The sequence below is a fragment of the Chrysochloris asiatica genome, unplaced genomic scaffold (assembly GCF_000296735.1).
Source record: "Chrysochloris asiatica unplaced genomic scaffold, ChrAsi1.0 scaffold00014, whole genome shotgun sequence".
Taxonomy (NCBI): domain Eukaryota; kingdom Metazoa; phylum Chordata; class Mammalia; order Afrosoricida; family Chrysochloridae; genus Chrysochloris; species Chrysochloris asiatica.
In genome coordinates this window covers 14,963,666-14,975,422 of record NW_006408532.1, presented here as the reverse complement: position 1 = coordinate 14,975,422, position 11,757 = coordinate 14,963,666, and the positions used below count along the sequence as shown (strand labels likewise).

The 11,757-nt window shown below is 36.4% G+C and overlaps 1 protein-coding gene across 1 annotated transcript in view; it reads right to left on the bottom strand.

The window, feature by feature from the left end:
* SMC5 (structural maintenance of chromosomes 5) overlaps positions 1 to 11,757 on the bottom strand; it is a 104,522-nt gene that overhangs the window by 56,610 nt on the left and 36,155 nt on the right. Inside the window, exons 7-8 of the mRNA XM_006834913.1 lie at positions 6,321 to 6,482; positions 3,426 to 3,497 (exon numbers count right to left, since the gene is read on the bottom strand). Of these exons, the coding sequence (XP_006834976.1) occupies positions 3,426 to 3,497; positions 6,321 to 6,482 (234 nt within the window). The remainder of the gene's footprint in view (positions 1 to 3,425; positions 3,498 to 6,320; positions 6,483 to 11,757) is intronic.

Below are 11,757 nucleotides of genomic sequence, written 5' to 3'. Positions count from 1 at the left end.
TTGAAGGATCCTATGGGCAAAATATTGAACAATGGAGAAGCCATCAAAATACGATAAAAGAAAACACAAGAGTCACTGAACTAAAAAAAAAAAAAAAAAAAAAAAGGTCAACGTTCAACCATTTCAAAAGGAAATATATGATCAAGAACCTACAGTACTGAAAGAAGTGCATGCTGCACTGAAGGTACTGGTGGAAAGCGAGGCTCCAAGAATTGATGGAATACCAATTGAGATGTTTTAACAAATGGACACAAGGCTGGGAATGCTCACTCATCTATGCCAAGAAATTTGGAAGTCGGCTGATTCGAAGAGATTCAAACTTGTGCCCATTCCTAAGAAGGTGATTCAACAGAACATGAAATCACTGACCAATAATAACATCACATACAGTAAAATAATTCTGAAGCTATTTCTTAGTTACAGCAGTTCATCAACAAAGAACTAGAAATTCATAAAGAATACCAGAAAGATGTTCACTTGTGTTTTATTGACAATACAAAAGCATTCAATTGTGGGTCATAACAAATCATGTAAAATATAGTGAAAAATGTGAATTCTAGAACACTTCATTGTGCTCATGTGGAACCTATTCATACAAGGGGCTTCAAAAAATTTGTGAAAAATAAGAATGAAAAGATAATGGAATTTTTATAAAGATTTTTTTTGAAGCTCCCTTGTAGACTAAGAGGCAGCTGTTCAAACACAACAAGGGGACACTGCCTGGTTTAAAAGTAGGAAAGGTGTGCATCCAGAATTGTGTCCTTTCACTATACTTACTCAAGCTGTATGATGAGCAAATAATTTGAGAAGCTACACTATGAAGAAGAATGCAGGCAGCATCATAAGGTTCGCTAACGACCTGTGATGTGTAGGTAACACAGCCTTGCTTGCTGAAGAGGACTTAAAGCAGTTACCAGTGAATATCACAGACTGCAATATTCAGTGTAGATTACACCTCAATATAAAGAAAACAAAAATCCTCACAAATGGACAAGTAAGCAGTACCATGACAAATGGAGAAAATACTGAAGTTGTTAAGGGGTCCACAAATCAATGCCCATGGAAGTAACAGCCAAAAATTCAAACAAGGTACTGCATTGGTCAAATTTGCTGTAAAAGACCTCTTTCAAGTGTTAAAAACTAGGGATGATACTTGGGGAGCAAAGTATACCTGACCCAAGCCATGGTATTTTCAATCATATGCTTAAACAAAGTTGCACAATCAATTAGGAAGACTGAAGAACAGAGGCCTGAGAATCATAGTGCTGGCAAAGGATACTGAATATACCATGGGTTTCGAGCAGAATGAACAAATCTGTCTTGGAAGGATGGTAGGACCCTGTATCAAGAAGAACCAGTTTCTAGAGAAGAAAGTAGAGTATCAGTGAAAAAGAGGAAGACCCACAATGAAATGAACTGACATAGTAGCTGTGCAACAAGTGGGTTCAAACACAGCCACAATTGTGAGGATGGTTCATGACAGGGCAGTATTTCATTCTATTCTACACAGAACTGCTCTAAGTTATAACACACACGATGGCACGTAACAATCATGAGGCAGTTAACTCAAAATTCATTCTCTACATGGAAAAAAACCACCAAATGAATTGAGATGTTAAGGATATTAACAATAGAACTCACTTTCTTCTGTAATCACTGTAAAATAAATTTGCCATTAAGCTCTATCCATACACAAAGGCACTGTTGGATAAGCATTGGACTGAAAGGCTGGTTTGACTCTAAGGTCAGCAATTAAAACTCACCAGCTGCTCCTTGGAAACCCTACAAAGGGTTGCTATGAGTCAGAACCAACTCAACGGCACTTAACAACAACATACACAAAGAATTAGTAACCAGCGTTTAATAGTCCTACTGGTGTGGTGCTTTAGGATGAGCAATGGACAGCAAGGTCAGTTTGAACTGCAAGGTCAGCAGTTCAAACTCACCAGCTGCTCCTAAGAAACCCTATACAGGGTTGTTATGAATAAAAACGGACTCAACAGTACTTAACAACAATTGTTAACCCTAAGCAGATAACCAAAGACAAGGAAAGACTCCAAGAAGAAAGTAAGAAATAGAAACAAGGGGGGGAAAGGCTAGCAAAGAAAAAAAGGTTAAAAAACAAAAAACTTTATATTTGTATTCTCAGAAAAATCTTAAAAGCATATGCAAAATCTTTATAAAAAATAAAACCGGAACACAGCAATTAGAAAAAAACCATAGAATAAAAAAAAAAAAAAATGCTTTCAAAAGGTACAAATAGGACTTTAAAAATGGAAGTTTAAAGCTATAACAGAGAAAATACTGAAGAAAGAACAAAAACATGCTCCATTCCTGACATCTCCATGACTTTCTCTGAACAGATACTTTCCCAGAAGTTCATCCTTTTGAAAGCAGATAAAAGGTTCCCTTATAAGTTTTAAGCTATGCTGTTGTTAAGTGCCATCTAATCGGTTCGGACCCAGTCACCCGATATAGGGTTTCTGAGGAGTGACTAGGTGAGCTTGAACCACCAACTTTGTGGTTCAAAGAGACTTTGCAATCCAGCACATTAACTCAGTGCCATACCAGCTAGGCTTTGTTGTTGCTGTTGTTAAGTTCTGAGTCGGTTCCAATCCATAGTGACCCTGTAAAGGGTTTCCAAGAAGCAGCTGGTGAGCTTGAACCGCCAACTTTACAATTCAAAGCAACTTTGCAGTCCAGCACCACATTGAAATTTTAGTAAAACAATAAATTATCAAAAATAATCTATCTTCATTTCTAGACATTTATAGCTGTAAATGAAGACTGTATCAGAACAGATTAAAACTCAGCAATAATGATGTAAACAAGATGAAAAGGTCTATAGTTCAGACTTTGTCTCAGTATTTCCAATCATGCACTAAAGTACATATGCAATTTCTACAGAAACGTCATCAGTGATTTCTTAGAATGAAAGGTCTACTTCCAAGTTAAAAAACAAACAAAACCAGAATAAATTTCTTAGAATTTAATCTCTGCTATTAAAGTAACTAGGAGTCCTGGTATGGAACTGTAGTATAAGCAATGGACTGTTAACTGCAAGGTAAGTGAGTCAAACCTACCATCTCCTCCTTGAAAACTCTATACAGGGTCACTATGAGTTTGTGCAGACTCAGCAGTATTTAACAACATTAAGATACCTAAATGCAATTTTAAAATTACCCTGTTTTTAAAAAAGCTACAGCCAGCCAGGTACAAAGACCATAATGTTTATCTTATGAGAGGTTTCAAGAAGAATTTTCCAGTTGTCCTCTATGCATAGGTTCCCTCATATATCAAGATAAGAAACAGAAAGTGAGGGGGGTCTTGCACAATTCCCACATGAAAATCTGTTCCACAAATCCAACCTGAAAACAAAAGTTAGGACACATTACATAATCAAAATTTCAATATAAAAATCTTACACATTTATCGTTCCTCTCTAAAATATCTTGCTTTTGTTTGCATTTTTGAGATGTCTCCTTAATATCCATTGCCTGTAAGATTGAACCAGAAGGGAAAAAAGTTAAATACTTAAAGCAGGCCAATTATGTAGCACTGTTTATTTAAACATTAAAATTGTATGCTCAAATTCACAAATGCTTTGCCATCATTTCTTTCAAACCAAGTTAACAATTATCAGAAAAATAAGTTATTTACAAATCTATAAAAACCTATTCTTTCTAGTTTTAAAAATAGCTGCAGTAATATGCATTTTCTTATTTCTTCACATTTACTTTCACATTTTATTTAATCTGATCCTCAAAACCATTCCAAAAACAGTTGGGATAGCTGTATTTCTACCTTTCTATATATGAAGAAAATAAGTCTGAGAGAGGCCTATACACATAGCTAAAACCCAGAGTACTAATACTCAAAATCAGGTCTTATTTTAAATCTAGAGTTTTTCTACTATACAAAGTATGCAAACACTGTAATAACATTACCACACAAAGTCCAAACTGCTTATTATTAACTAAAAAAATATGTAGCCCAAATGATTAGCAAACAGGCCTATACAGAAAAGGGTTATTGCAGGACTAAGGCTGCTACTCCTTTTCTACGGTTATTGTCTGGGAACTTGGCTTGTGGGTGTGTTCCCACCATCCCTAAATGATGACTGTGGCTCACTGTACCTAAACGTTTTGTATAAACAACATGTCTTATGCTGAACATTTGCTTTCTTTCTCGAAGTCTGAGTTTCTAATGAACTTCCCTGACAAACTGTTCACATGTGTTGTTGTGAGATGATAAGAGAAAGACGAAGAGAGAGGACCCGAGAGAAACTTGTCTGATTTCCTCCAAATTCGCTCCAGGTGCCCTTTTCTTTTACTGATTTTACTTTGTATCTGTTTGCTGTTATAAACCTCAAGTATGAGTGCAAGCAATATACAAGTCCCATGAGTCTTCCTAGAAAATCCCCTCAAAAACTGGGAGGGAGTGGTCTTGAGGACCCCAAACACCAAGGGCAAACAAGAGTAGGAGAGAGAAGCAGGAGTTCCCATTGTGGAGGCAAATGTGGAGGCAAATTTTTACTGCTTATAATATAAACACTCTGCTAGTTATATGCATATGCAAAATTACACATTAATCATGGAGGATAAAGATTACTACCCTCACCTTACTAATGAGGAGAGTGATGCTCAGTGAGAGCAAGTAATTTGCTGATGGTTAGTAAATGGCAGAAAGGGGATCTAGAATATAGATCTGTGAATCCAAAAGCTATGACCTTCCCAGTAGTATATCACTTTCCTGGAATCTTAAAAAAGATGACATATTGAAAAGGTTTCCCGTTGGAATACAAAGACTAGGAACAAGAAGAGTACAAATACTAAACAAAACGAATAGTTTTGTTCCTTGTTGCACAGCTATGATGACCAATACCATTTGCAATATAGATGGATATAATGCAGCACTTTAAGACTACCTGTTCAGAGAAACACTTACGAAATATCTTAGGCTATGTATATTTTCACATAAACAGATTAGGCTCATGGACATCTGACAATGCTTTAATAGCCAGAACCAGAGTCAAAAGTACCAACTTCCTCTGATCTATTCCATATATCCTAATCTATTGCAGGATATGGCTTTTCTCACTCAGAAAGCTTTGTACATTAACCATACTGATGTAATATCTGATGCTATCAAGCTCAAGAAATGTTTTTATTTTTTTATTCTACAGTCTGCTTAAACAAACACACAATCGTATCTCTAGATAAAACAGCTCCAGATAACAGTTAAAAAAAAAAAAAAGCCAAACACCCAACTAAAAAATCTGTATTAATCAAAACCTGAGTACCGAATGGTCTTTTTACGATGGAGAAACTTAAAAACAGTAGAAGAAAATGCAGTAGCATGTTCACACTACTACATCAAACAGAAATTTTAAATTTTAAATAAGTATAATAATAATGATAACACTGCAAAGTTTAGTTGTTTCTCTCCTATAGTCAGGTAAATCTGGATGTAAAATACTGTATATCAAAAAAAACACTATCCACTAAATGACCTTTAAATACCGGAAATTCTGCTTTCCACTATTATTCCTCGCTAACAGAAGTACCAAATGAAATTCTCCTTTTATAATCAATGAAAGTCACCTTCAAATAGTGACCAAGATCACAGGTATAGAAACAGTTGCCTGGTTTCCTAAAACTAATCTTCACAAAGAAAGAAACCCATAAGTGTCATTAACAAAGTGTTGTACTTGTTTGAGTTAGTTGACCAATTTCTTTAAGAGGTTCTCGACTAAAGGTCAAGGATTTGACTATAGTGTGTCTGTGAATCTCCAAAGCCTCAAAATTTGGCTCTGTCTTTATGTGTTATATTGTAAGCAGGGACCATAGTTTAAATCATTCTGAAAATAATCTCTGACTTTATCTTCCCTAAAGGTTAAAAGCATGACCATAAAAATTTTAGTTATAATTTCAAATACAGAGAACATTCCATTATGCTATTTTAAGAAATATCGGATTTTTTTTTAATATAATCTTCCTCCAAAGGGTGTGTAGTTATAAAACTGATGTAATGAAGTCACAAAAGGAGCCCAACTTTTCTAGAATACCATTGTGAATCTTCTTGAAATTAAAACAATTGCAGCACATTTTTGTCTTTTGATATCCTGGAATACTAAGCAGTAACGCTCCAGCCATACTGATTAGGACCCTGAAACTCCTATGTTGGTATAATTCCTGATTAAAGAAACTTAAAACGACCAAAGCTATGAACAAAAACTGTACTATATTTTGAGGCATCTATAAAATACTCTTTGTATTTGCTAAGATAAAATACAGCAGTCTAAAACTGGGTAGAAGTACCTTCTCTCTGATTTGGGCTTCAAAAACATGACGCTGTCTGTCAATTTCATCAATTCGATGTTTTATAGGATTCTGCCCTTCTTTAAGTTTTCTGACTTCTTCCTTCACTTGGTCACGAGCTTGCTTTACTTCTTCATATTCTTGACGAACATTTTCATATTCCTTATAGATAATTCAAGAAATAGAACTTAATATGTATTATTAGCCTAAATTAACAATATACTAAAACCACAGTGTAGTCACAAACAAAATAAAAGAGTGTTCATCTCCCACTAACAGGTTTACTAATAAAAACTGTGCCCTATGAGTCAGTCTCAGAAACAGGAAAATACCAATGTAATGATTTAGTGAAAGTTTTAAACTGAGCATTTAACTCTGTTACGCCATACTCTTCTAACTTCTATCCTCTTCCTTTACTGAAGACTTTAAAAATGAGATTTTCCTCTAATCTCTCAATTTAAAAAAAGGTGTACAGAAATGCATAAAGAAGCAAAACAAAACAATAAAAAACCCTCAGCTATGAAAACAAAAAGTACACACACATACACACACAAAATACAAGGAAAAAAGGAGACTGAGTCAAAAAGAAAGCATGTAGAAATGAGTAAAGATTAAAAACAATTTTAGCAAGAAAATGGAAAATAATACACTTCAAAAGAAGACAAAATAAAAAGAATAAGCAATGGTTGACATAAGAAAGAAGGAAAGGGACTTCTGGAAAGATGGCAGACTAGGCAGACACACTACACAGAGACTCTACAACAAAGGTAAGAGAGACAAAACAAAACAGATGAAGATGACAATGCTGGCACCCTGAACTTCAAGATAAGGTTAGAGAGGAGGGAGTGCTTGCTGGGAGAAGAGGCCGAGTAGGGACGGCAAGAGAGGGAGACTGACTTATGATGGCTGGTCAGATGCAGCTCGATTCTTGCAGGTAAGGAAAGGTGTGATTTCTTCTTATGCCCTACTCTCTAGAGGTGTGGTCAGCTCCCACCCTCATCTATTCCCAGCATACACCCTGCTCTCCAGGAGCTCAGAGTCACATAGTTAGGAGCCACACCAGTGTGAGTTGGGATGTGGCTGCACCACTCTGGTGTGCCACTTTGGTGCCTGCATTCAGGTGGGCTCAACTCCAGACCTACAAAACCCACAGAGCCACCAGACCAGTACTGAACCAGTCACCCTGCCCATAGCTGACTACAGACACTGAAACCAGGTCCATTACGGGCCCTCACTAAATACTTCCAAAATGACTGCCCTGAACACAGGTAACACGGAGTCCAACAGAAACTTCATCTAGGGCCAGGAACTCTGCTGTCATATCCCTTCCACAATCCCTTCACAACTCTGCTAACTAAATTGAAGGAGACTTCTCCCATCTGGGTCCAACAATTACACTGTACGTTTTCACAAACACAACAACCCCACAATGTCCTGGAGACAACAGACAATTTTAGCTCACATGAAGAAACAAGAGAGAATGGCTCAAACAAATGATCAAGACGCAGAGGCAGAAAACATTTCTGAGGAAAAAAAGGTAATGGAGCTTACTGAAAAAGAATTCAAAAGAATTATACTTTGATGCCTTTAAAGACTGCCAGATCAAGTAAAGCACGGAAAAAACTAAAAACTTTAGAAGAATTCAGGAAAATGCTACAAGAACCAACAGACAAAATAAATGCACATTCTGAAACAATATAAAACCTGAAATTAAAAATCTAGAAGATTAATACTAAGATTTCAGAAATGGATAATATAGTGAAAGGGCAAAGGAGAAGATTCAGAGCAATGGAAGCCCGAATTTATGAATCTGAAGATAAACCTTTCAACTGTTGTTGTTAGATGCCATCGAGTTGATACTCACTCATAGTGATCTTATGCACAAAAGAATGAAACACTGCCTGGTCCTGGGCCAAACTCACAACTGTTGCCACACTTGAGCCCATTGATGCTGCCACTTCGCCAATCCATCTTACAAGGGTCTTCCTCTTTTTCTCTGACCCTCCACCCAACCAAACATGATATCCTTCTCCAGCGAATGGCCCTTCTGACAACATGTCCGAAGTATGAGTGATGAAGTTTGGCCATCCTGGCCTCCAAGAAGCACTCTGGCTGTACCTCTTCCAACACAGATCTGGTGGTTCTTTTGACAGTCCATGGCACTTTCAATAATCTCCTCCAACACCACAACTCAAAAGTATCAATTCTTCTACGGTCTTCCTTATTCACTGCCTAGCTTTTGTATGCAAATGAGGTTACTGAAAATACCATGGCTTGGGTCAGGCGCACATTAGTCCTCAAGCTTACATCTTTGCTCTTCAACACTTTAAAAAGGTCTTTGCAGCAGATTTGCCTAATGCAATATGTCATTTGAGTTTTTGGCTGCTACTTCCATGAGTGTTGATAGTTGCGCCAAGAACAACAAAGTCCTTGACAACTTCAATCTTTTCTCCGTTGGTAAGAACGTTGTTTATTGGTCCAATGGTGAAGATTTTTGTTTTCTTTACACTGAGATGCAATCCATACCTAAGGCTGTGGTCTTTGATCTTCATCAGTACATAATTTTTAAGTCTCTCAATACTCGTATGCTAAAAAGAACAATAAAAAAAATCCAAAGAAAGCCAAGAGTTATCTGGGACACAATGAAGAGGAACAACTTATGGGTGACTGGAATTTCAGAAAAGAAGAGAAAATAAAAAGCACAAAGAAAACTGTATAAGAGTTGTTCAAAGAAAACTTCCCTAACATCATGAATGACAAGAAGCTAAGTCTACAAGAAGCTAAGCCTATAAGAAGCTGAACTAACTCGAAATAGGAGAGGTCACAAAAGAAAATCACCAAGACATATAATCAAACTTCCCAAAATCAAAAACAAGGAAAGAATCCTGAAAGCACTCTGGGAAAAACGAAAGATACCTACCAAGGAGAAGCAGTAAGAATAATCTCTGATTTCTCAGTAGAAACCATTCAGGCAAGAAGACAATGAGATAACATGTACAAAAAGTTGGAAGAAAAAAAAGTGCCAACCAAGAATCATATACTCAGCAAAGCTGTCCCTCATATATTACGGCAAATTAAGGTTATTTCCTGTTAAAAAGAAATGAAAGGAATGTGTAGTGACTAGACTAACTTTACAAGGAGCTCTAGTAGTATAGTGGTTACGAATCGGGCTGCAACCTGCAAGGTCAGCAGTTAGAAACTACCAGCTGTTCCGCAGGTGAAAGATGAGGTGTTCTGCTCCCGTACAGATTTACAGCCTTGGAAACCCTGTACAGGGTCACTATGAATCAGAACCGACTCCATGGCAAACAGCAGCAGCAGACTAATTTTACAAAAAATGCTAAAGGGTCTTCTTTGGACTGAGAACCAACAACAGCAGACAGCAATCTGAGATTATCATACATGACAACACCACTCAGAACTATATCCAGGTGTAGAATTATGTAAAACAAACCTACACAACTTAAAATAGGGAAGCAGAGATATCAATGTATGTATGTATAATGAAATCAACTGTGAAGTAATAATGTAGATACAGAACTTCCAAAGGGCAGGGAAGTCAAGACTGTTTTAAGCAGGGAAAATTTAATAAATTACAGGGTAGCCTCAAACAAAAAGAATACACCTGGACATGAAAATATAAAAGGAAAATCAGAAATGTTTAGTAAACATTAACACAACAGAAATAAAAATGAAAAGAAAATCCATAAAATGAACTTAGCATAAAAAATTATGTGGAACAAAGAATCCAGCAACATCACAAAAATACACAGAAAAATGACAGCAAACAATTCATACCCTACTGATAATTACACTGAATGTAACTGGATTAAGTGTACCCATCAAGTGACATAAAGAACAGAATGGATAAGGAAAAAAGATCCTTCGATATGCTTGCTATCTTCTAGAGACATACCAAAAAGATGAAGACAGCCTAAAAAGTCATCAGCAGAATGATTAAACATACACTGGTATGCACATACAATGGAATACTACAAAATACTGAAGAATAAAGATGCATCTGTGAAACACCTCACAACTTGGTTGAACCTAGAGGATAATTACATTGATTGAAATTAATCAATCATAAAAGGACAAATATTGTATGAGACCAATGTTGTAAAAAGTTTTAAAAGAAGTTTTTCTTGATAAAAGAAACTATGTATGATGGTTACAGGGTCAGGGGGAGGCAAAATTATTTACGGGCTAAAGGGTAGGCACATGTTAACACGGGTGACAAAGCAGGCAATATACAAGAGGGAGGTTAACAGAGGAAAGATGAAGGTAGTGCGAGGCACAGGTTATGCAATAGTTAAAACGAACAGAGACAAATACTATTAACTGTTGATAAAAGGAAGGGATTGTAACCATGTGGCACTGTGAATGCGCTGGACTGCAAGGTTGGCGGTTCAAGCTCAATAGCTGCTCCTCAGAAACTCTATACAGGGTCGCTATGAGTCAGAACTGACTCAACAGCACTTAATAACAACAATAAGGCAAAGTATATGATTTGTTGAATGTAAAACTAATGATTTGCTCTGTAAACGTTCACTCAATTCATAATAAAAAGGGGGGAGAGGGGGGAATGAAAAAATGCAACCAAAAGGAGATAAAAAATATAAATTTTGAGATTAATGGAATTATGGGAGTCAGAGAGGGTAAGAGAGAAGGCCATATATACAGCCATATATTTTTCCAATCTAATGATAATTATTTCCATTCTAACCTTAGAACAAAAGTTATAAAATTTTCTCAACTACTTTGTTCCACATTTTAAAAATAATGTATTGGAGAAGAAATGGAAACTTTAGCCTAAATTGTGGTTTAACTAATAAAAGAGTGATTAAAAAATAAACAGTATCCTTAGTAAATTTAATAAACATATGTAGCATAAGACGGAAGTTAAATACCTCAACTATATCTGTAGCTAAAGCTGCTATAATCTCAACTTCCTGACTCAGAACACCGATTTAATTTTTATATCTGTAAACATTTTAGGGGATTACTAGGAATCTGTAGGATAATCAATGGACTGCAAACCACAAGGCTGATGGTTCAAGGCCACGTACTATTCCTCAGGAGAAAGTAAGACTTTATGCTCCCGTAAAGATTACAGTCTTGGAAACCCTATACAGAGTAACTATGAGTCAGAACCGACTTGATGGCACTTAACAACAAATATTTTTAGATTAACATTTTTAAAAAGCAATGAATTATTTGTTGGTGTTGGAATTAAGACCACTGACTTAATCCACTAGTATTTGTTATAATATAACATAGCACAAAGGAATCCTGGTAGCACAAAAGTTAAGTGCTCCACTGATTACAGATAGGGCAGCCTGACTGCTTTGTCAGAAAAGACTGGTCAATCTCCTGCCATAAACACTTGCCCATCGGAAACAGTACAGAGCAGTTCTACTCTGCAATACTGGAACCA